Source organism: Notechis scutatus, chromosome Z (assembly GCF_049901735.1).
Source record: "Notechis scutatus isolate UNSWTSFEM ecotype Mainland chromosome Z, rNotScu1.2, whole genome shotgun sequence".
Lineage (NCBI taxonomy): Eukaryota > Metazoa > Chordata > Lepidosauria > Squamata > Elapidae > Notechis > Notechis scutatus.
In genome coordinates, this window is record NC_142025.1 from 4,571,006 (window position 1) to 4,597,664 (window position 26,659).

Consider the following 26,659-nt stretch of genomic DNA (forward strand, 5'->3'; position numbering starts at 1 on the left):
ATGTCTTCCTCCTACCAACATTTTCTATGCAGCATAGTTGCATTTGTTCCTTTGGTCTTGCAGGATCTCCCTGGGTCAGCCCAGCCACATGGTTTAAGGGGACACTTCTTTGTGCTAGATTGCCTTCTTAAGAGCAACTCAATGAGCTGATGATAGACTTTGCCACTCGTGCCCCCTAGCTTCTCCGCTGCACACAGTTCTTTTACGATTTCAGGAAAGGCCCATCCCATTTATATCCAGCGATCATGTACAGGTAGTCCTCAACTTAAAACACTTCATTTGGTGACCGTTTAAAGCTACAGCGGCCCTGAAAAAAGTGACTTATGTCCATCTTTCACACTTAACGACTGTTGCAGCATCCCCGTGGTCATGGGATCAAAATTCAGATACTTGGCAACTGACTCATATTTGTGGCGATTGCAATGTCCCCGGGTCACGTGATCCCCTTTTGCGACCTTCTAACAAGCAAAGGTAAAGGAGGAAACCTGTCTCACTTAACAACTGTGTTAGTAACTTCACCACTGCATGGATTCACTCAACAACTGTGGCAAGAAAAGTATGAGATGGGGCAAAGCTCACTTAAACTTCTCGTTAAGCAATAGAAATTTTGGGCTCACTTGTGGTCGTAAGTCTAGGACTGCCTGCACTTGTGGTTGTGTCTCTTCTTTGAAACCTCTGACCACAACACTATGACTAATAAAGTCCTCCCAAATCCAAACACAAAGGATTAAAGCACATTGTGTGGACACCCTAACCCTGCTCAACCTAACCTTACTCTTTAAAAATATATGTTTTATGCATGTGGAGAAACACTTCCTTAATCTTGCACATATGCAAAAATATAGATAGTCCTCAACTTACAACAATTTGTTTAGTGACCATTCAAACTTAACAACAACCCTGAAAATAGCAACTTATGACTGTTTTTCACATATGACCACATTTCGGACATTTGGCAACTGGTTCCTATTTAGTTGCAGTGTCATGTGATCCTCCTTTGTCGCTTGACAAAGCAGAGTGAATGGGGAGGCCAGATTCGCTTAACAACCCTGTTATGAACAATTTCAGGGATTCGCTTAAATCTTGTGGCAAGCAAAAGTTGGAAAATGGGAGCAAAACTCACTTATTGACAGAAATTTGAGGATTTGTTGTTGTTAGTTGTGAAGTCATGTCCGACCCACGGTGACCCCATGGACAACATTCCTCCAGGCCTTCCTGTCCTCTACCATCTTCTGGAGTCTGTTAAAGCTCACATCTACTGCTGCAGTGACTCCATCCAGCCCCCTCATTCTCTCTCATCCCCTTCTTCTTTTGCCCTCAACTGTTCCCAGCATTAGGCTCTTCTCCAGGGAGTCCTTCCTTCTTATTAGGTGGCCAAAGTCTTTGAGTTTCAGCTTCAGGATCTGGCCTTCTAAAGAGCAGTCAGGGCTGATCTCCTCTCGGACGGACCGGTTGGATCGCCTTGCAGTCCAAGGGATTTGCAGGAGTCTGCTCCAGCACCATAATTCTGTTGAGGATTTACCTGTAATAAAAGAACTTGAAATAGATGAACGTCTTAATATGTACAGTACGGTCTGCTCACTTGTTTTGTTTTGTTTTGATGCTGTTCAGTTCCTACAAACTCTGAGAGGCTTAAGCAATCAGTGTAACAGTCTTTAAAACAGAACAAAATCTTTGAAACCTGCCAAGTGAATGTGCCACCATTTGGTTTAGAATAATATTTAACCAAATGTTCTAAAGAACTATTTTCTCAGCTGTTAGCTGAACTAAACTAACGAGGGCCTCCCTCGTTTGAAAGACCAGATCTAGGCTATTTCACACATGGACATATGGAACCACGCCTAATGAGATAGTGGACGACTGGAACAATGCCTGTATTTGGTTAACTGTGGGAACTACAGGCTGTGCTCGACTTGCGACCACAATTGAGCCCTCAAATTTCTGTTGCTAAGCAAGGCAGTTTTGTCCCATTTTATGACTTTCTTTGCCACAGTTGTTAAGCGAATCATTGCAGTTAAATGAATCATGAAGTCATGAAGCAAATCTAGCTTCCCCCGCTGACTCTTGTTGGAAGCCAGCTTGGGAAGGTTTCAAATGCACCACATGACCCCAGGACACTGCAACTGGTATAAATACATGTCAGTTGCCAAGGTACTGAGTTTTGATCATGTGACTGGGGATGCTGTAACAGTCATGTGTGAAAAACGATTATAAGCCACTTTTTTCAGTGCTGTTACAATTTCGAATGTTCACTGAACAAATGGTTGTAAGTTGAGGTCTGCCTATATTTAAATTTGAAGACTAAAATACTGGTCACTCTAATATCTGACAAGTCTTTTTATATAATTTACTTTTTTATCTCTTGAATCTGGCAGATGGAGGTAATTTAGCTGGGATATGAAACTTGTGCTACAATTGTGGATAGATCAATATTCTTGAAAATCCATGTTCAAATTCTCCAGGAAACATGTACAGTTAAGCTCTGACTTTTATTAGCTTGATAGGACCAATAAGGTTTTGAATTCTTGGCTTACTTTTTAAGAACTAAATAAATGAAGCTATTCTATTGGAATTCACAATTCTATTTAGAAAGAAAGAGTTAGAAGATGGATGGATGGACATAGAACATTATAGGTAGGAGGGAGAAAGAGAGAACATAACTTAGACTTATATACCACTTCACAATGCTTTACAGCCCTCTCTAAATGTTTTACAGAGTCAGCAATTGCCCCAACAATCTGGGTCCTCATTTAGATTCATTCATTCAGAGAGATAGATGGATGGACAGATAGACAAACAGACAGATTTATAATTTGCAGACATTCACTCTGGTTATGAGTTAAAGACTACACGTTCCTCAGATAAATATACTCTAGGTAACCTTCCACCCCTTAGAAATTTCAACCATGTCTTCCCTGAAAACTTCTCTTGTTCTGATATTAATTTTTTGCCTACTTTGCCTCTAGGTTGCCAAAAAAAAAAGATCTTTTTGAATTAAGCAATAGTAGGAGAGGTTAGTGGCATTTAAGATTCAGTCCCCTCTCATCTGATTCGTGTATAGGGAGATCAGAAGGAACAGGGAGAGGTTGATGTGACAAGTGACTTTATTCTGTCTTTATTCCAAGGTTCTCAGGATTTCATGGACACTGTCAACCCTTTCTCTGAAGGAGGATTCAGAAAATAGACTGATGCTTCTGCTTATGCTAAGAGATAAAAACAAATCGTTAAATCTTTTTCTAGCTTGGTCATATAACTGTATGTTACATTCCTAGGCCATTAAATGTTTGCCCGGTTTGCTTGAAAAAAAAAAAGCTAGATATGTTCGGTATTAATTTACAGCTGGCCGTTCCATAGGTAGATCATTTCTCAGCCTATATTCGTGATTAAAATCTTGGGCTTGATGCCTTCACAGATCAAGGATTGGGTTGCACTCTCTGAAATTCCCCCCCAGTACATTGGTTTGGAACAGGAGCGAAACAGGAAATACTACAGAGTCTGTACATGAATTACATTCCTTTCCCACCCTGAGAGAGGTCTAGTTAACAAAGCGTTCTTTCGGAAAAGAGAGAGTTCAACAGCGGATGCACCATAGAATCCAAACATTTCTGCTGAAGAAGAAAATTCAGCCTGCTCTGTTTAACAATAACCACAGAAAAGAAGCCAAACCATGCGGCAAGTAGATACCGACTTTATTTAGTGAGATTTCCCCCCACCCCCCCACCCCCCGATGCTTGCTGTGAAGAGACTCCACAATGACACACTTGCTAGTAAGTAATAAGGGACATTGTGTACCCAGAGTATTTAAGAACTAAGGTGGAGAAGGATTGGACAAAATGTGCATAATTGTTAGCACTTAGCAAATTTAGAATCTCTCAGTTTTCCTATTTGCATGGGCTTATAATGCAATAGGGGGCATTCAATTCAGGGCAGTGGTTTTGCTTAATTCATGAGAATTCATGACCTATCTCTTCCGTGAATATACAGTATTAAATTAGTATATATTCTTCGTCTTCTTCCTGCCTCTTCGAAGTCCAAGGTTTGGAAAGTACAGGGCACAAACTCAAATATGAAAAGTTTCTATGGAGCTATTAGGAATATTGGACATGAGATAAAAGAACTGATCCATCTTTGGTTTTCTGAATCACAGTGGTGTAGAGATAACAGGATCTTGATGTCCACTTTCATCCTTTACTTAGAAATGTTTCTCACACCTCAAATTTAATGATTGTTGAAATCATGAATTCTCATCCCTGAGTCAGATATTTTTCTGGAGTCAGCAAAGGGCATAGAACATAGAATCAGAAGGTAGGAACAGAAATCTCAGAAATCAACTTGTCCAACAAGACAAGAGAGCTTATACCATCCCATCAAATGTCCTGTCTATTCTTGAAAACCTCCAGTGATGGAGCACCCACAATTTCAGGAGGCAAGCTGTTCCATTGATTAATTGTCTCACTTGTCAGGAAATTTGTCCTTAGTTCTAGGTTAGATCTCTCTCTAACAAGCTTCCATCCCCTTTTTTGTCTTGCCTTCTGTTGCTTTGGAGAATAAGTCGATCCCTTCTTCTCTGTGACAGCCTCTCAAGTAAGGGAAGACAGCTATCATGTCACCTTTAATCCTTCTCTTTGATAGGCCAGATATGCTCCCGAAATCGTTCATATGATTTAGCCTCCTAGACCTTTTATCATCCCTTGTTGCTCTTCTCTGCACACTTTCTAGGATCTCAGCATTTTTAAAAATATTGTGCTGACCCGAATGGACCCAGTATTCCGAGTGTTGCCCCATTAGTGTGACCTAGAGCAGTATTATCACTTTTGATCTTGATTCTGTTCCTCTGTTAATGTAATGCAGGACTGCATTAGCCTTTTTGGCAGCTGCAGCACACTCCTGGCTCATAGTTCAGTGGTGATCCACTAGAACATCTAGATCCCTCTCACAGTTACTACAGTTGAGTCAGGTACTGCCTATTCTGTACTTTGTCTTTGGTTTTTCCTACCTAAGTATAAGATTTTACTTTTCTCACCACTCAGCTGCGTCTTGGATAGGGCCCAAAGCTCAAGTCTGTCAAGATCCTTTTGAATCTTGAGTCTTATCTTCCAGAGTGTTAGCAATCTGTTCCAGTTTGGTGTCATCTGCTAATTTGATGAGTTCCTCTTCTATCCCTTTATTTAGATCATCTATGAAGAATTTGAAGAGTTCTTGGTCCAAGACAGAACTTTGGGGTAAACTACTGCATGCTTCCCTCCATGTAGAGGTAGTTCCATTGAGGACTACACTTTGAGTGCAGTTGGTCAGCCAGTTACGAATCTCATCTGGTGGTGATGCTGTCTATTCCAATTACCGGTACTTCAATTACTTTTCTTTTTTTCTCAAGGAAAGTAAGACTCTTTGCCTCAATATTTCTTAATGAGGAACTTTCGATACATTCAAGGTGTATCGAATTCAATAGCCTTTTCTATTTCTGCTTGTCTCCTTTCGTTAGCCTTGGAAATATATGACGTAATTTGGGAGCTGACAGGGAAAAGAAACCAAGAGCAGATGGAATCATATTAGGCCTACATATAAAAATTGGATGTTAAGAGGTGGAAAGGATTATTTTACTAAGGGAATCGGAGGAAATACCAATATTACACAGAGGGAAATAAGATCTGGTTCCTGTGTTTTAGTTTTAATTAAAATGGAAGGTTTATGCCAGTCTAGATATAAAACACTTGTTCAGTCACCCTGAAAGTAAGGCTGAACATAGGATTTCTGAGGTGCTGCTTTTCCCCCCTGTACATACTTCGGGGTGTCCAGTTAACTGAGATCTTTTGATGAAGCAATTTTAAAATTAAATCCGGAGAAGCAGATTTAACATTTTTAAGACCCACAACCATTCATATTTCATTCTTTAATTCATAAGCCAGCGATGTGCTTAATATTTCCTTTATTCTCTTGCTGTTTGATACAAAAAGGTTGTGTGTTTAATTTAAAACACTGACATCATCAAATAAATTAACATCTCAGGTTTCTCAGACTGAACCAAAGCATCCAGTCTATACTGAGGCATTAAAACATGCTTGAGTTGATTATATTTGCGGCTGTTGTGAATTAGGATGACAAGATTCCATTCAAAGTCAAGAAAAGTCTTTAAAATAGTTATTACAAAGTAATTGCCTTAAGGTACATATTCCAGATTCTACTCACAGCTTCCAATAGAATATTTGGCCCCTTATTTTTTTAAAAAGAGATAAAGTTAAATATTCATGAGACTCAACATAAAATTCCACTTTATGACTAACAAGGCTAAAATATGTTTGACTGCTTGTAAACCTTTTTATTATATATCAACCCTAGTAATTACTATAATCTTAAGGGAATACAGAAAAACTTTCCAAAAGAGTCCCTAGTGATTAATGTTCTATAGATTAATAGCAATAGCACTTAGACTTGTATATCACTTCACAGTGCTTTATAGCCATCTCTAAGCGGTTTACAGAGTCAGCGCATTGCCCCCAACAATCTGGATCCTCATTTTACCAACCTTGGAAAGATGGAAGGCTGAGTCAACCTTGAGCCAGTGAGATTTGAACTACCAAAGTGCAGTCAGTCAGCAGAAGTAGCCTGCAGTACTGCACTCTAACCACTGCACCACCATGACCCTTAATCCTTACTTAGTGACCACAGTTGAAAATAGCAGTTTCATTAACAATTAACCAGTGGAATGGCTTGTCTTCAGAAGTTGTGAATCCTCCATTATCAGAGGTTGGAAAGCCTCTTGTCTGACATGGCATAGGGTCTCCTACTTGAGCGAGAAGATCTCCATGGTCCCAACCCTGTTATTTTGGTCTGTTGTCTTGTGTTTCCCAGCCTTGGGAGACTGTTAGGCTGAATGCGGCCTTCTTCAGCCTTGTGATTGTCACTGCATGAACTTACTTTTGAGAACCTGGCAAAAACCAAACTCCCCGTCCTACAACAGTCATTTCTATTTACGGCTTCTTCCAAATGTAGACTTCCAGAAAAGGAAGCCGAACGTTCCATTCCCAAAGAGATTCCATTCTGGAGGAACATGGTAGATTTACTGGCACTAAGCTCAGGATAGTATAGATAATCCTTGACTCACAACCATTCCTTTAGTAGTACGAAGTTACAGTGGCACTGGAAAAAAAGTGACCTCTGACCAGTTTTCACACTTACAAGCTTTGCAGTATTCTCACTGTCACAGGGTAATAAGGACCCTTGGCAGCTGGCTCATACCTATGACAATTGCAGTGTCCAAGGGTCATGTGATCATTTTTTGTGACCTGACAAGCAGGAAGCCATGTTACTAACTTAACAACTGCTGTGATTCACTTAACTGTGGCAAGAAAGGTCATAAAACTAACAACTGTCTTGATTAGCAACAGAAGTTTGAGGCTCAGTCGTGGTTGTAGGTAGAAGGTTACCTATATCTAAAGTCAGAGTAGATCAGAAAATCCCCAGATTAGATCCTTTCTGATTTAGACTTGACTGAAACAAGACAGGTGGGTTACGACCATAATGGAGCCTATCCATCCTGGTCATAACTTGTGATGGTCATAAAATGTTGATCACATGACCAACCCGATTTTATGACCTGTTTTGTGGCTGTTGTTAAGCAAATCCATGGTCATTAAGGAGACTGTGGTCATTAAAGCAAACCAGTGGTTTGCTGTGGGCACAGTTTTGTTAGAAACCAAAAGTAAATGTGGCAAAACCACTGTAAACATGGTTATGTGATCATGGGACACTACAAATGACCATGAATAAAATTTGGTTGCTGAGCACCCAAAATACGGTCACTTGACCACAGAAGTACCAACTGTTAGAACTTTGAATCTGGGTTCTAGGTACAGGTAGTCCTCAACTTATGACCACAATTGAACCCCAAACTTTCTGTTACTAAGTGAGACATTTGTTAAATGAATTTTGGCCCATTTTATGACTTTTCTTGCCACAATTGTTAAGTGAATCACTGTTAAGTTTCTGACAAAGTTGGCTTCCCCATTGACTTTGCTTGCCAGAAGGTCACAAAAGGGGACCACACGACCCCAGGGACATTGCAACTTGTCATAAATATGAGTCAGAATTTAGCATCTGAATTTTGATCATGTGACCATGGGGGATGGTGCAACAGTCGTAAGTGTGAAAAACAGTCACAAGTCACTTTTTTCAGGGCTGTTGTAACTTCCAGCGGTCACTAAATGAACTGTTGTAACTTGAGGGCTACTAGTAATCTCCCAGGTAGGTCCATTAGAATTTCAGGTGGTCCCTAATGGTCATAAGACTACTTGTATCAACATTTCAAGGCTAAAATTGACCAGGCTTCTAGAGGTATCATAATTTATTTCACTGAAGTTGAAATTCTCTAGAATTAATTTTACAGAGCATCAACCATTTTTTCTAGTGAAACCAATATTCTGGGATATGATAGATAGATAAGCTCTGAAGCACACATTGGTTGAGACCAACCAAGCCGAAAACAGTTTGGTCTAGTGGTTAAGGCACCAGGCTAGAAAGCTAAGAGGCTATGAGTTCAAGTCCTGCCATAGCCATGAAAGCTAGCTGGATGATCTTGGGCCAGTCTCTCAGCCCAACCTACCTCACAGGGTTGTTGTGGTGAAAATAGGAGGAGGAAGGATACATTCGCCACTTATTTATAAAAATTATTAATAAAGGCTGGATACAAATAAATAAAAAGACCTATCCATTACTAGTTGGTGCCCACATTTCTTTCTTTCTAATTGCTTTCCTGTGCAGCAGGCTGAAAGTAAAAGAATGCTCCTTATTAGAGACTGAACTTCTTACCTTTGGAGCCCTGGTGAAATTAGCCTGAGCACTACCTGGAATTAGGTCAAGCCTTACTTGTTCCCCCTGGGATTGTGTGTTGCTCACCTATGATTTATCACACTGTCTTTTCCTTGTCAACTTACAGGAATGCCTTAACAGTGAAACACCATCATGTGTCCCCTGGCATATAAACTGCATTGTCTTTTATATTTTCTTGTCTGAACTTTCTTCACACATCATTTTATGACACGATATATTTGTGTAATTTAAATGAGTCTTTTCTGCTTCTCTACTTAAAACGGCAACAATAATAGAAGGAATATTTTTAAACCATCTGCTCCAGTGCAGAGAAGAGTGGAAAATATCTAGGTCAGCTGTTTGCAAGAACCGTAGGAAAAAGAAAGGGTTTCAAATCTTGCTTGAAAACTAAATCAAGGTAGCATTAGACCAGCTTCAGAGAGCTATCCATGCTGCAATAGACTATGGTCTAATAGTAACTGGGTTTAGCTTTCGAGCAAGCTTTGAAACTCTTTTTCCTGTTGCTTTTGCAGAATGACTGCTTGCCATGCTGTGGCCCAGAGTGACTTCTTTGCGTGCCATGACTGTGGAGCTGCAAGAAGTGAGCCACAGTGTGGCACGAAGACCTTCACAGTGTGAAGTCCAGCCCCTGCTGAGCACTACTGCACAAAGACACAGATACCACAATCCAGTCCCAGCCACAGTATCCCTCATCAGTCTGCAAACCACTGCCCCAGTTGACCTGTGCTGGAACCTGTGGACTTCCTTGCTCCTGCTGTTGATGAGGCATGTCCACCCTGGTCCTTGCTGAGGCAGCTGCTGACCATGTGAGGCCATCTTCCTCAGGTCTCACAAGGAAATCATATACAACCCGAGAGGAAAGAAACCTCAGTGAAGCCAACAGCTGTTTGAGTAAGGCCTGACTGGCATAGCTGGTCAACAGTGTGAACAAAAAAAATGTCAAAGAACAGTTAGGGCAGGAAGTGCAGGGTGTGGGTCAAAACATAAATGTGGGAAAGAGAGAGATGAGTGGAGCAGATAAAGTCGCCCTTTGCGGTTTACTCATGGACAGGCTACTAAGTGCCTGAATTTTGATCACATGACTGCAGAGACACTGCTGTGGCCATGAATGTCCGTAAGTCCATTCAGCACCGCTATAACTTTGAATAGCCTCTGAACAAATGGGCACAAGACGAGGATAACCTGTACCTAGTAACCTTTTTGTTAAACCTTAGTGCAGGGGTATCCAACCTTGGCATCTTTAAGACTTGTGGACTTCAGCTTCCAGAATACCCCAGCCAGCATGTGTGTTAGTGTCAGCCAAACCTGTTAAGATTGTACCTCTCCTCATTTTCCACAATAAAAATACATCTACTGGTGATGGTGACTGTAATCCAGCTCATTTGAACTTATCCATATTCTCTCACTCACTACAGTGGTGCTGTCTTGAAGCTGTATTAATTGAAACGGGAGAACTGAATAGTGTTTGCCTTTACAAGTTATCAAAACTTCTTACAAAGTTACCATTTCAAGGAAAAAAATACAATAGGTAATTGTTTCCCATGAGTCAATTTAATAAGTCTGTTTTATTTTTTTGTCTTAGAAGAAAAACGTTTGTTATTCCCAGCCATATTTCCACAAGCAATAAGAGCAAGGAAATAAAAGGTGTTGTAGTAGATTGGAACATTCCTGCAATTACAACTCTACAAAAGGAAATAAAAGGATAGGGAAAGTGACCATGAGGCTGCTGCAGTGGTCATAAGTGTGAAAAACGGTCATAGGTTGTAGTGGTGTAGTGATTAGAATGCAGTATTGCACGCTGACTCTGCCCACTGTCTGGAGTTTGATCCTGACCGGCTCAAGGTTGACTTGTCCTTCCGAGGTCAGTAAAATGAGGACCCAGATTGTTGGGGACAATCGGCTGATTCTGTAAACCGCTTAGAGAGGGCTAGAAAGCACTATGAAGCAGTGTATAAGTCTAAAAGATAGTGCTTTAAGTCACTTTTTTTCAGTGCCATTGTAACTTCAAATGGTCACTTAATGAATAGTGGTAACTTGAGGATTCCCTGAAGTTGGCAATAAAAGATAATGAATTACTTTAAATCACAATCCTAATTTAAGTACCAGTAAAGCCAACAACAATTGGTGTTTTTAGGTGAAGGACAAACCCTTGGCTGACATTCTGAGAGGATCTTAAATATTTAACTAGAGAAAAAAATACTTAACACTTCTGTTTAATGATAACAAAAGTCCTGACAGGGAATTTAATGCAGTGTTCACATGAATGCTTCCATTTTTCTTAGGAATTATTCAGTCCAAGACTTGCAGAAATCTGCATTATTCTTATCCTATTGAAGCAAAGGGAAACAATCCTTATTTTACAATCACAGTTCAATAGCTTGGACTCCAAGATATTGTTTTACTGTGAACTCTATTCTTTTATTGCAGTACAACATGAAGTTCTTTTGAAGCAGAACAAACTACATAAGCCCAACTTCGTTTGCAAGTTTTAACTTCAAAATATTTGTAGTTAATGCCTTACTTTATTAGAAAAGCTGTCCAGGTGGTGGTGTATAAAAGACAAAGGTGAACAAAAAGAACTTAAATTTGTCTCCAAATCTTTTGATTATCAGGCCTCCTTTGTCACTTACTGCTTCTTCATTTTGAATTGAAATATAGGCTGAAACTTTTTGTTTTTATTTCTTCAGCCTCTTAATGGAAGTTTGCAATTTAAAAACTTCTGAAGAAGCCAAGAGAGTTAAAATTCTAGAGTTCAGAAGGTGGAAAGGAAAATAAGCTCTGTACAAGACAATGATAATTCAGTATTCTCAAATTTAAAAACACTTAAAATAGTGTTTTTGGGGAGCAGCATTGCTCCGCCAGACATAAAAACCTGCATCACACAATATTGAAATTGCAATGAAATGCCAAGTTGAGGCTAAGCAATGTTATAGATCTGTGATTATTCAGAGATTCAATTTTAAGAGTAAAAAAATAAAGGTTAAATTCACACAAATGGCAGCAGGAAGCCTCCCCCTCCGAATAATGTATTTGATCTTATATTCATACAGTGTAAGGAAATGCAGGCAGGCTTTCATTTCTTTTCTTTTTTATATTTTTTTTTACATTTTAAAAACATCCCTTTCCATGAACAACGTGGTTCCAGGTTTTTACACTTCCAATACAAACATGACCTTTTATCTTTCACATTCAATTCTATATCATATCATTACTTCCGTTTTACAATAAATTTTCTCCAGTATTCTTATTTTCTTTACACTTACTAAATCCATTTTCAATTTATATCTTAACTTAATTCCTTTTTCTTTAAATATACTCATATTTTATAGTCTAACATTCTTATTTTTATTCTAAATTCATTATTCCTTTATACTTTTATCTGTTATATTTGCAATTTTATCACATACTTTTGTTTCATTCAGTAAATTTCAACTTAAATCTATTAATTCCAAAATTTTCCCCCTTTAATTACTAATTAGAGTGTGCCATCCTTTTATACATCCCTCAATTATTCCCCTTTAATCCATAATCAAAATTTATAATATAATCACTACATAATTATCACATTCTAGTTTAATAACAATGATCTCCTAACTACTATATGTCACGTGTGCATATATATATTTTAAGCAAGATTCCGCATGATATTTTTTTACACAAAACGTAATCACTAAACAGATAGTAACACTGGTTGAATCCCACCCCTGGCCTTACTTCCAGTCCTGCAGGATTCTCCTTACATGCTCTGAATTGGGAAGTCAGCTGCCAAGCTGCAAATGGGGTGGTAGTTGAATTCAAAATGTGCCCATCGAGACCCTATATCGTTTCAGACAGATGGCTACCCAGTCTCTTCTTAAAAACCTCCAGTAATGAAGCACCCACAATTTCTGAAGGGAAGCCAGTTGATTTTTTTTTTCACTTTTAAGTTTCTCCTTCATTCCAGATTGCTTTTCACCTTTATTAGTTTCCATCTGTTGCTTCTAGCCTTGCCTTTAAGTGCTTTGGAGAATAGATGAGCCCCCTCTTCTTTGTGGCAGCCCCTCAAATACTGGAAGACAGCTATCATGTTACCCCTTCCTTCTTTTCTCTAGATTGGTCATATCCAGTTCCTGCAACTATTCTTCATAGGTTTTTGTCTCCAGGCCTTTAATCATTTTCCTTGCTCTTCTTTGCACTTTTTCCAAAGTCTTGACATCTTTTTTGTAGTGTGGTGACGTGTCTGAGGAGGTGCAGACACATAATAGCCCACCGCGACTAGCATGGGAAATACAAATCGAATTGATTGGGTAACAGCATGGCAGGCAACCGCTATATAAGGGCTGCCCGCCAGCCGTTACCATTGTTGAGTTGTAGTTGTACTTACCTGATAAACCTGAGTTGTGGATCCCTGGCTCTTGAGTTTTCATTCCGGCTGTATCCAACAATGACAAAAACTGGTTGCCGTATTCCAGATGTGGTCTTACTAAGGCTTTATAAAATGGTACTAATACTTAACATGGTTTTGATTCTATGCCTCTGTTTATACAACCAAGAACTGTATTAGCTTTTTTGGATGCTGCCACACATTTCTGGCGCATATTTAAGTGGTCTCCGAGTGGCAGTGCAAATGCCTCCTTCATATATGCTTTTCAAATTCTATTAGAAATGTCATTTTCCACAGGAAACTGAAGCAGTGAATGCATGTGTTTGAAGAAACTCAGGTCATAATGCTCTCTTTTGGATTACAGAGTAATTACTGGTACAAATATTATTTAGATTCTTACTGCAATATATTAGTTGTTTTCCATTGTCCTGAAAAGACCTTTTGATCACACATTTCTGATGAACCTTAAAATTGTTTGTTAGCAAATTGGTTTTTCTTTTTCTTTTTAACAGCTATCTTTCATGTTTATACTACTACTTTCTCAAAGGCCTTGTCCAAATGGATTTAAATAAAACGTTGTATTGTTTTCTGTTGGAGCAGATGGTTCTTATTTCTGTGGACATAGCCTTACTAAGCCTTACTAAGGACTTTATACCTTAGCGTAAAATATGGATGTAATATGTGTGCAGTTGTTTGCTGCAATAAAAACAATATGGCTTAACAAATTCCATTACATGTAATTGTCTGGCATACCATTTCATTCAGACACTGCATGTTTTCTGGAAATACATTCAACATCATAAGCTGGAATTAATTTACTTGCTTATAAATGGAAACATCAAATTTACAGAAGATCTCTTTTCAGACTAAAACACAGGAAAATCCTCCACTTATGACTGTAATGGAGCCTGCTTATTATGGTCATAAGTCATGACCGTAGATAGTCATAAAGCAGGTCACCCACATGACCAGATTTTGTTACCTTTTTTTGTAGATGTTGTTAAGTGAATGCAATGATCATTAAGAGAATCTAATGCTGGTTTTTGGCAAAAATATAAACCACAATCACATGACCTTAAGACACAGCCATAAAGATGGACCAGTTGTTGAACACCCAACATGTGGTCAGGTTACTGTGAGGGAGTAAAACCATGTTGGAACTTGGAAATTGAATCATAAGTACTTTTGGGGGGTCCATTAGAACTTTGAACAGTTGTTAAGCAACCAGTCATAAGTTGAGGACTACTTGTATAGTAATTTGCTAGAAATAATGGAGGGCTTTTTTTAAGTCAATGCTATAACATTAGAATTAACTACGATCTGTGTGAAACAGCAGGCATTAAAGTCCATTTACAACGCAATTATTTTGTTTATTTACAGTGTCCCAATGTAATCTCAGTTTGAAAAAGCAGAGAAGCAGAAGCATCTTTAGCACTTTATTCTGCTGCTTTCGTGACTACAATGTTGAGTCTCCATCACCTAATGGCACCAATGTCCTTCCTCCCTTGGTGGAAGAAAATGGCGGGCTTCAAAAGGTAAGGTTTCTCCTTCTTTTTTTGATAGCGTGAGTTTTGGGGGGGAAGGTAGAACCTGATATGGGTAAACCTGCAGTTATAAATTGCCACTTAGTTCATATCAGATGAGGTACCAAACATCTCAGTCCCTATTGAGAATCACTGAGAACAAGACTAATTCATTTTCTCTTGATGGCCTTAAATAACTAGATCTGAAAAACAGTCAAAGTTGGTAGCGTGTCCTTTTCTGAAAACATGTTCCCTTGATCTAGTTATGTAAGACAGCACCCTATCCCAGACCTTCTCTTTATTGTTGACAAGATGGTGGAACTTGAGTGATGATTCTCTGGGGGAAGCAGAAGACACTTTTCAGTTGAGTTTTAAGCTCGGCATAGAATGAAAATGCCACTGGCCACTCGGTTGGGTGACCTTTGCCAGGATCTGAATGAAATTGTAAGCTCTTCATGTTGCCCCTTCATCTCCTTTTGGTGTTTGATACCATCATGGTATCTTTCTCAGTTCTAGAGATGCATTTTTACAGTGGTTCCACTGGGGACCAGGGGTGGTGGCGGGTGGAAGACCTGCCCTGGGGGTGCCCCTTTGCATGGTAGTATAGTTCCATCATTCCTAGTTTTTTATTACTTCCTTGAGACCTCCGAGAGAAATAACCTGTTCATCTGGTTTTCTGGCTACTCCCGTTCTGACTTTGGTTAGAATAGCAATTTCCCTGAAGGATCAAATCCACAGCTTGAGAATTTATTTGGGATTGACAGCTATACTGCATTTGCCATAGATGTCACTGCTAGAGCATGTATGCTAGCTATAATGTCTATGGAGATTCTCAGTCATCCAGGTCATGGTTGTCCCAAATGTACTTTTTTCAAGAGGCAACTCAGTGGTGGGATTCAAAACATTTTACCACTGGTTCGGTGGGTGTGGCTTGATGGGTGCACTTTGCACGTGTGCACACACTTTGCGTGCATGTGTGTGCCAAAAGCGCACTTTACGCAGGCGCCAGAGACGTTTGAGCAGGTGCAGAGGCATTCTAACTCACCTCCTGCAGGCCTGCACTCTCCCGGTCGCTTCAGCAGCTGCCGCGCAGCACTCTTCTGTGCCATGCAAAGCAGCTACGCTTCAGTGGAGCAGGGGATAAAGGTGAGTATGGGAGCCCAGGTGGGTCCAACAGCAGCACGGTGGAGAGAACTGGTTCGGTCTCTGCTGCTCATCGCCGCTACCGGCTTGGCAGAACTGGGCTGAACCGGTAAAATACCACCACTGAATTGGACTTTCTTTGTTTTTCCTTGGAGACATTTCGCTTCTCATCCAGCTCTGACTAAATGGTGGAGGATGAAAGTGGCCTCAACGACTCTCATAAAGAGTATTAATGACCAGATGACTACAAGGAATATAAATCCTTCCATCCTCCACCATTCAGTCAGAACTGAAGAAGCTCCTTGGATGAGAAGTGAAATATCTTCAAGGAAAAGCAGAAGTCCTGCTGCCTTTTGAAAAAGCATCTTTGGGTATGACCCTATCTGCTACCGGAAGTCCTAACTCATTCCTTCCTCACTACTAGGTTTACTGTAGCACAGGGGCTGCTCTTGAAAACTATGTAGAAATTGCAGCTGTTGCAAAACACAGCTTCCCACGTGCTTGTGGATAAGAGCTGTTCCAGCTTTATTACACTTGTATTGTGGGTGCTGTATTAACTTCCAGTATATTTCCATGTATAATTTAAATTGCTGGGTTTAACTTTTAAAGCCCTATGTACTCCTACGTACCTTCTGGATTGCTTTCTCCAAGTAAAACTGACCCTTATCTCAAATGAAGATATTTAGTGTTCTCCATTGAAGATAACAGTGCCTCTCCCCAAAATGACCCATATCTCTCTCATCCTGTGGAACAGCATATTCCCAGAAACCTAGTTGCTACCTCTGCTAGCCTCCTTCCAGAAGGTGGCTAAGAGAATCTCTCTGAAGGACTTTGAGTTATGTTATAATTTGCTGCCATATATATTAAGGTTATTGTTTTATTGTCCTGCTGAGATTGGTTGCTTTATTAATTTTAAGTTGAAATTGATTTTATTGTATTCTTGGTTTTATTTCCATTGTAAACTACCGTGAGGAAAATTGATTCAGTGGTACATAAAGATAATGACTATGTTTTTACCCTATCTGTATCTGTCTATTAAAATAAGCAGTCATCACTTTGAAATAGGTAATCCGGTTGTCCCTGAATTCAGTAATATATCATTGTATAAATGTATTAAATCATACAAGTAAAATCTGTTGATTTGAAATACAAGGATTGGCTAAAGTGGATGTTCTCTTAAGGATGACTATAACTGGATTCAAGTTACTCTATGATAAGATGGGCAGCCAGTAAATTTGATAAATAAATAAATAAAAGAAAAATTTAAGCTTAGTTAATGAACCTAAGGAAAGGTTAAAATTTCATTGCTAATTACAATAATAATTTATAGATAAATTTTGTTCTGGTATTGATATAATGCTATATAAGCAGCAGCGCAAAACTGTCCAGCATGGCAATATCACCACATTAAGGCTGGGAAAAAAGGCTTACACTTCTTTTTTGCAACATCTGTTGAAAATATCAAAAATTCTATTAACAGTTCCTTTGCAGCTCCTTGATAATTTCTGATGACACAATATTTACTTCTCTTAATTTAACCAATTTCTTAAATTCTTTTTCGAGTTTTAGTTGGAACACGTTTATTTATTAAATCTGACACATCTGTTTATTTTATGTTCTACTGTTTTGAAATATTACACTCTTTACAACGATTTTTTCCCCATTTTCCCCTCAGGGTGACCAGATGCAGGTCATTCCCATTCCAAGTGTATGTATTTTTTTTATTCTTTTTATGTTCAGTTTCTTTTAATGTTCTTGATTTGGGCTCAGATAGTCTATATTTGTGTGTGTATTGCATGCCGACAAGATCTTACAAATGTGAAACTATAGCTGGGCACATCACAAAACCATATCTTAGTAACCACAACCCACAGAAAGCATAAATTCCACTATTTCTTGATTCACTGTCTCAAGCTAGCAATACTTGGGTGCATGGTAGGTTTTTGTGAAACAACCATTTTTATCATCTGCTCAACACATACACACACACACCCAAAAAGAAAGTGAAATAGCAAAATTTACTTACTTTCTTTTCCCCTTGTAATCACTGGAGCATGTTTAAAAAGTAAAGGTTTTCACTCCCACTCATTCCTGACATTTTTAATCCTCTGTGTCAGTGTTTCTCAACCTTGGCCACTTTAAGATGTGTGGACTTCAACTCCCAGAATTCCCCAGTCTGAACTACCAATTGGGGTGGGAAGTGGGGATAGAGAAATAGTGGAATGATAATAACAATTAAAATCCTAGAGGGGCCTTATTGGTGGATGTAACCTCGATGTTGGAAGAACGGTTGATACCACCACATTTATAAGACATGCTTAATTGGGCATCATTACTTTTAGCCCCATTCAAAGTGAGGTCAGTTAATGTCGTTTTCCACACAGCTCCTCCTCTCCCCCTCCATCAGGGTGATCAAATACGTCTCACACATCATAAACAACAGGTCTGAAACCACCTTTATTTTTATTTATTTTTGCCATTGTAGTTGTTAAGTCTCGTGCTGTTTTTATGGTATTCGTATTGTTCTTTGTATTTAAATGTTTAAAGCAATTGTAAACCACTCAGAGTCCCAGGGAATTGAGCAGCATGTGTACTTAGTTTTATGTATAAAAGTCTGACTCACAGACGAACACAATACAGAAGCCTGATGATGGCAGATGAGATTCTGCCGAAACCCGAACAAAGCTGAATACCATACACACACACACACACACACACACATGGCACCAATAATACATTCTGGGCATCTTGCAAAGACAATTTGATTTAGCTTCCTCACGCACTGTTTGCAGAAATAAAAGTATTGTATCAAACACTCTATAGTTCCCTGCATCATCCAACTTTTGAATGTCACAGAGAGGGAGATGGGGGTTAACATTACTACAAATATAACAGTTCATTTAGTGACTGTTCAATGTTACAGAGGGACTGAAAAATATGACTTATGACCATTTTTCACAGTTACCACCTTCATAGCTCCCCCAAGATCATGTGATCAAAATTCAGACGCTTGGCAACTGATTCACATTTATGACAGTTGCAGTATCTGGGATCACGTGATCCCCTTTTGTGATCTACTGACAAGCAAACAGGGAAACCAAATTCACTCAACCACAGTCTTACTAATTGAACAACTTCACTGATTCACATAACTGTGGCAAGAAGGGTCGTAAAATGGGGCAAAACTCACTTAACAAATGTCTCACTTAACAACAGAAATTTGGGGCTCGACTGTGGTCATAAGCGGAGGACTACCTGTACATAAGTATAATAATGGGAATATGCAGTCCGCATCTATGCTTATTAAAGGGATACTTATTCATCAGATTTGCCTCGAGTTCAAGGTGGCATTAAAAAAAATATCATTTTTTCCCCTTCACCACCGCAACCTTGCAAAGTAGGTTAGGCTGAGAGAGAAAGTGGGTGGGTGGCCCATAATCACACAGGAGCTTCTGGGGTTAGAATGGATTAGAATTTGGATCATACCAGGATCAACCCAGGCTCTTAAACATTACATCATATGCTAGCTCTCTGTGTGATATGCTTTAACCTGCATGTCATTTTAATTCCATGATGTCTAATGCAGCAATTTATGTTTTCATGGATTTCATTCCCAGCACAAAAATAGTCACTCCAGAGAAAAAAGGGCAAGTAACCCTCTTGCAAAATCATGAGAAAGCCATGGGAAGGTTAGGAAAGTGATCAGTAGAACAGTCAATCAGAATAGAACTGGAAGGGACCTTGCAGGTCTTCTAGTCCAACCCTGCTCAAGCCACGAATCTTTATACCATTTGAGACAAGTGGCTGTTCAATCTTCTTAAAGACCTCCAGTGATGGAGCACCCACAACTTCTGCATGCAATCGTTCCACTGATTAATTGTTCTTAATTCCAGGTTGCTTTTCTCCTTGATTAGTTTCAATCTGTTGCTTCTTGTCCTGCCTTCAGGTGCTTTGGAAAATATGTTGACCCCCGCCTCTTTGTGGCAACCCCTCAAATACATGTCACCCCTTCCTTCTTTTCTCTAGAGTAGCCATGTCCAATTCCTACAACTGCTCTTCCTATGTTTTTGTCTCCAGGACTTCAGTCATCTTAGTTGCTCTTCTCTGCATTTTTTTCCAAAGTCTCAACATCTTTTTTGCAGTGTGGTGAACAAAACTGGATGCAGTATTCCAGGTGCAGTCTTACGAGGAATTTATAAAGCAGTACTAATACTTCATGTGATTTTGTTTCTATGCCTCTGTTTATACTTCTCATTTCATCAGCTGATCTCATTTGTGTGTTCCTCTCTTTAAAAGTCAAAGGGTTTTTACAGGATAAAGAAGTCTGTTATATCCAGCAATTTTAGGGACTGACCGATGAGATGCAAAAACAGGAATAAAAATATTGCTCAGAGAAGTCTGCTGTACTAGTTTATTGCTAGTCTGTTGCCCAAGACTACAAATAACAGAGTTGGGAAAGACCTTGGAGGTCTTCTAGTCCAACCCCCTGCTTAGGCAGGAAGCCCTATGACAAGTGGTTGTCCAATCTCTTGTTAAAAACCTCCAGTGTTGCAGCACCCACAATTTCTAGTGGCCAGCTGTTCCACTGCTTAATTATCCTTCCTGTTAGGAAGTTTCTCCTTAATTCCAGGTTGCTTCTCTCCTTGATCAGTTTCTACCCATTGCTTCTTGTCCTGCCCTCTGGTGCTTTGGAGAATAATTTGACCCCCTCTTCTTTGGGGCAGCTCCTGAGATATTGAAACACTGCTATCATGTCACCCTTAATCCTTCTTTTCATCAAACTAGACTTACCGAATGTAATCATTCGTATAATTATTCGGTTTAGTTTAGTTTACTTTATTGTCATTGAACCATGTACAACAAAGTTAAATACCATCTTCAGTGTACATTATGACTATGAAAGTAAACACAAACACACATCCTTCACATTCTGTACATTCTACACATTTTATTCTTCAGATGTTTTAGCCTGCAGTCCCCTAATCCTCTTCGTTGCTCTTCTCTTCACTCTTTTCAGAGTCTCAACATCTTTTTTATACCGTGGTGACCAAAACTGGTTGCAGGATTCCAAGTGTGGTCTTACTAAGACATTATAAAGTGGTATTAACACTTCACGGGATCTTGATTCTATCCCTCTGTTTATGCAGCCTAGGACTATATTAATAGATCTTATAGATACTGTAATTACAGGTAATCCTCAAATTATGACCATAATAAACCCTGGCCATCATAGTCATTGTTGTAAAAACAGGTTAGGTTACAGTTTTACAACCTTTTTTGCGGTGGTTAGGCAAATCCGTGGTTCTAAATGAATCAGTGGTTTTCTATGGGTGAAGTTTTTCTGAAAAGCAGAAATAAATGCATTTATGCATTTAAGAAATAAATGCATTTATGCATTTATTACAGTTTTAACAAAACTGTCATAACACATGTTATGTGATTGCAGGATGCCTCAAGCAGCCCTAATGTCACATGACCCTGGGGGCAACTGTCCAACTTTGGATCCAAGTCATAAATACCCCCTAACGTAGGTCAATCAGAACCAGCCATAAGTCAAGGACTACTCCCTAGTCTTTATGTGAAAAATAAAATAAAATAATACAGTCACAAACCTATAGTCCTTGTCAAAATCAGATGTGGCCATTTTTTAAAGAAATGAATAATTTGATGAGATTCTGTATGTTATAGTCCCCACAGGTGATGCCTTTCCCAGATACAAGGTGTTCAATTCTTAAAACTCAGATGATACTTAGAGTTCCTTAAAGGGGTTCCCCCCCCCCCCATTCTATGGCTAATATTACCAACCTACATGATTTCAATTTAGGGGAGTTCCAAGTGTGGACATAGTTTGATCCAGAATATCTCTCTTGATGGTCCCTCCTCCCCACTTTTTCTTTCTGGGGATCTGGTGGGCTTAATGTCCAGAACCATCTGGATTTGATAAAGATTGCTTCATTTGAAGCTAGAAGGATCTTTTAAAAAACAAGAATTGTGGGTTTTCCCAGTCCAGTCTTAAAATAGGGAAACGGGCCAGGACATAACTTACTAAAGTAAAATTCTTGTTTCGTTTTATATTCTGTGTATCTTGTTCTTTTATTTATTTATTTGTTTTTGTTTTCTTTGACATGCAGTATGTTGAGCAGACTATACAGGTGGTCCCCAACTTAGAACGGTTCGTTTAGTGACTTTCGGAGTTACAAAAAAAAAGGACTAAAGTACTAAAAGCACTAAAATATATATATTTTTCACGACCGTTGCAGCATCCCCATGGTCATGTGACTTATATTCAGATGCTTGACAACTGACTCGCATCTATGATGGTTGCAGTGTCCGGGGGGAGGTCACGTGACCCCTTTTGAGACCTTCTGACAAACAAAGTCAACACAGAAGCCAGATTCATTTAACAACCGTGTCACTTACTTAACAACCGCAGTGGTTCACTTAACAAATGGGGCCAAATTGACCTTACCAGATTTCCCATTTAATAGCATAAATTTTGGTGCTCAATTGTGCTCCTAAATTGAGGGCTACCTGTATGTGAGTGGCCAGCTACATTTCTGTGTTTCCTGACCAATTCGTCAGTCTGTACTTCGTTAACTGGATCTCACATGGAGGAAAATTTGTGACAACTGTCTTGGTTCAAGCCTCACATTTGCTTTGCACGGAATTTATTAATCAAGCTGCTGGGTCTCTAAACCTGCTTGGATCCCTGCCTGTAAAATTATTGCTTTGTGATTGGCCACAACTACGCAGAAACCATTTTGTCAATTGTCAATAACGCTCTCTCAAATGAACCCCCTCCCTCCCCTCTGGGGATTGCCAATTCAGTCAAATTGTGTGTGTTGGGGGGGGGGGTTAAAACCAGTGGTGGGATTCAATTTTTTTTACTATCGGTTCTGTGGGCGTGGCTTGGTGGGCGTGGCAGGGGAAGAATACTGTAAAATCTCCAGACAGAGGTGGTATTTGCTGGTTCTCTGAACTAATCTAAATTTCCGCTACTGGTTTTCCAGAACTGTTCAGAACCTGCTGAATACCCACCTCTGGGTGAAACCCATCATGACTTCAGTCTTAGTATTTTAATCATTTAGAATACAAGTCTGCTAGATTTTTAAAAAAATGCCTTTTCTTGAGACTATCTCAGAAAGATTTTGCTCTTCCATTTCAGACCTCTTCCTTTATTTATCCCAGGGATCTTTCATATTAGACAGAAATGCTGATTTGGGGTAACACAGGTAGTCCTTGACTTACGACCAGAACTGTACTTCAGATTTCTGAGTAAGTTAATTAAGTGAATTTTGCCCCGTTTTACGACCTTTCTGCTGTTAAGTGAATCACGGTGGTTAAGTTAGTCACACGGTTGTTAAGTGAATCTGGCTTCCACATTGTCAGAAAGGTGACCACATGACACCCACACCCAGGACACTGTAACCATCACAAATACAAGTCAGGTGCCAAGCATCTGAATTTTGGTCAGGTGACCATGGGGATGTTGCAATGGTCATAAGTATGAAAAATGACAATAAGTCACTTTTTTCAGTGCTGTTGTAATTTCTAACAGTCACTAAATGAACTGTTGTAAATCGAGGACTACCTGTATCATTGAAATCCGTTATAATCCATGCAAAAAAAATGTGGGTCCAGGTATTTGACTAACAAGGCACAAATAATTTAATTATGACTATATTAGTTTTCCCCGATCATTAGGTTTATCATGGACATTTCTAACATTTTGAAGGTGCTCTTTTTTTCCTCTCTGTTTAGCCATCAGCTAAATACCTCTTGCCAGAAATGACAATATCTGATTATGGGAAGAAATGTGTGGTCATTGATCTTGATGAAACATTAGTGCATAGTTCCTTTAAGGTACGTATACTGTTTAATATTTCTTATAACTTTTTGATTAAATACATGAAAGAGGACAGGCATATCTTATTTGATGTCCTTTCTAGAGCTTAAAATGTCTTTGCTGTCATGGTAACCTCACTCACTCATGGCCATGATATTCTGTAATTTATTGCCATATATATATTTTCTTAAGTTTTCGTGGGTATCTATATGTATGGTATTCAGCTTTGTTCGGGTATTTTCCCACGTCATTATACTTGTGCTTTTAAAGTTGTAGCGACGTTTCGGCAGAATCTCATCTGCCATCATCAGGCTTCTGTATTGTGTTCATCTGTGAGCCAGCCTCCTGTGTTGTAACGACCTGGGTAATGGGCTGTGTGATGACCTGAGTTCTATTGTTGTGGCATCCTGGGTCTTGTGCTGTACTCTCCTGGGTTATTGGCTGTGTTGCAACATCCTGAGGTTTTGTGGTGTAACCTCATGAGTTCTGTGATGTGATATCCTGAGCGGGTGGCTGTGATGTGACGTTCCGGGTTTTGGTTTGGCTCCAAGTTTGAGGTCTGGAAATGTGTTCATGATGTGTGTCCGTTTGCTTGGTTTGGGGGTCAGCAGCTGGTGATGCAGCCGTGGTCTGGTTTCTGGATGGTGGTTGCCCTTTGTCTATGGGATGGGTTTGGGTTTGAGTCTGGTGAGGGAGAATGGTGGTGGTGTCATGTGTTGTTTGGGTCCGGTGTTGGTTTTCATGGCTGGGACTGTTTGTTGATAAGGGCTAGTTTCCAGATGTCTGGTAGGTGGGAGGCATCGCCCCGTTTATTTATGTTATGGGGGTGTTTCTCTATTTCGATGGCTTCCCTGATTATTCTCTTGTTGAAGTGTTCAGTATTGGAGATTAATTTGGTTCCCTCAAAATTAATTTCATGTCCTGTGGCTTTAAGGTGCTGAAAAAGGGAGGAAGTAATTTCTTCTTTTTTGACTGTGTTCTTGTGTTCTGCGATGCGTGCATTTATTCTCCTGTTGGCTTGTCCAATGTATGTGGCTGGGCAATTGTTGCATGATATTTCATAAACTCCTTGGTTTTCTAGCTGGATCTTGTCTTTGAGGTTTCTTAGTATGTTGGCTATTTTTTGGTCAGTGCCGAAGGCAGTCCTGATATTATGTTTGTGGAGAACGACCCAGGAGATTACAGCACAAGACCCAGGATGTCAAAACAATAGAACTCAGAAGGTCATCACACAGCCCATTGCCCAGGTCGTTACAACACAGGAGGCTGATAGACACACAGCCAATACCTCAGCCACACATGTTCTTAAGAAAAAGCCAGCCAATCTGCAAACATCAACTCCATCAACCAATCAAGAAATGACAACACAGCCAACCTCCCCACCAGTATATATAGGGAGATGGCAGCTCCGATCACGCTTTGCTCGCACAAGCACGAAGCCGAAAGCACCAGCCTGAAGATGGCGAGCGGGACATCATCGAAACGTTGCCAAGATGCTCTCAATCTTACACGGGAAAAGACCCAAACACGCCAAGACCTGCATATCTGTACCCATGAAAATCTACAAATATATGTATATGTATATATCTATATATCTATATCTATATCTATATCTATATCTATATCTATATCTATCTATCTATATCTATCTATCTATCTATCTATCTATCTATCTATCTATCTATCTATCTATCTATCTATCTATCTATCTAGGTCTAGGTGTGTTCGGGAATTTTCCCATGTAATCTTACACGGGAAAAGACCCGAACACACCTAGACCTACATACCTGTACCCGTGAAAATCTACGAAAACAAATATGTGTGTGTGTGTGTGTGTGTGTGTGTGTGTGTATGTACAAACAATTGTAAAAGTCTGACTCACAGACGAACACAATACAGAAGCCTGATGATGGCAGATGAGATTCTGCCGAAATGTTGCTACAACTTTAAAAGCACAACTATAATGACGTGGGAAAATACCCGAACAAAGCTGAATAACATACACACACACACACACACACACACACACACGACCGCCTCAAAACTTGTTGCTTTCCCTTAATCAAATGAAAGAAACGTTAATTAAGAATCCAGGCAATATATGTGCATCGGTGTGGATTTCCAAATTGTTTCTTACCAGCTCTTTGCACAGTTCTATGCATGCGCACATCAGTCACTAAATGAACGGTTGTAAATTGAGCACTACCTCTACTTAGATCAGTTTGGCTATCAGTACAGGTACTGGAAAAGTACAGGTAGTCTTCAACTTACAACCGTTCATTTAGTGATCATTTGAAGTTACAATTGCACTGAAAGAAGTGACTTATGACCATTTTTCACAGTTACAACCTTTACAGCAACCCCATGCTCACATGATCAAAATTCAGAGGCTTGGCAAGTGACTCATATTTATGATGGTTGCTGTGTAACGGGACCATGTGATCCCCTTGTGCGACCTTCTGACAAAGTCCAGATTCACTTAACAACCGTGTTACTAACTGAAGAACTGCAATGATTCACTTAAACAACTGCGGCAAAGAAAGGTCGTAAAAAGGGAGAAAGCTAATGTTTCACTGTTCACAACAGAAATTTTGAGCTCAACTGTGGTTGTAAGTCAAGGACTACCTGTATAATATGATCTTTTAGGAAACCTCAGGCCTGATCAGGTACAATTCCATCTCATGTTCCATTTAATCAAAGCATTAACATCTCTTTTTTACCTAAATTCTTCGAGCTGAGCTCAGCTCCGGGGTATTTTATGCCCTGTGGCTTTCTTAGAAACAATACAGAAATGGTTTGCCATTGTCTCCTTCCTTGGTTTTTTTTAAGCTTCCCAGTCTAGCCGGCAACCTTGAACCCCTCAAAATCTCTCTCGTCCCTGTTCTGATCAGATTCTGCATAGTTTCTGAGCTTGGACCAAGGTCAGTCTGGTACTGCCATCTGGTGAGAGGTCTTTAT

The 26,659-nt window shown here is 39.6% G+C and overlaps 1 protein-coding gene and 1 long non-coding RNA gene across 6 annotated transcripts in view; one reads left to right on the forward strand and one right to left on the reverse strand.

Annotated features, from left to right (window-relative positions):
• LOC148128753 (uncharacterized) overlaps positions 1-26,659 on the reverse strand; it is a 271,070-nt gene that overhangs the window by 115,828 nt on the left and 128,583 nt on the right. The window lies entirely within an intron of this gene.
• CTDSPL (CTD small phosphatase like) overlaps positions 1-26,659 on the forward strand; it is a 71,513-nt gene that overhangs the window by 28,943 nt on the left and 15,911 nt on the right. For 2 of the 5 annotated variants that reach the window (XM_087946985.1, XM_087946983.1), the window contains exons 2-5: positions 9,339-9,717; positions 14,570-14,724; positions 17,531-17,563; positions 23,617-23,718. In XM_087946985.1, coding sequence (XP_087803111.1) covers positions 9,594-9,717; positions 14,570-14,724; positions 17,531-17,563; positions 23,617-23,718 — 414 coding nt within the window. In that variant the 5' untranslated portion in view covers positions 9,339-9,593. Of the gene's footprint in view, positions 1-3,557; positions 3,768-9,338; positions 9,718-14,569; positions 14,725-17,530; positions 17,564-23,616; positions 23,719-26,659 lie in introns of those variants that run through there. The other 3 variants (XM_087946987.1, XM_087946986.1, XM_087946984.1) reach the window with 2 other exon arrangements.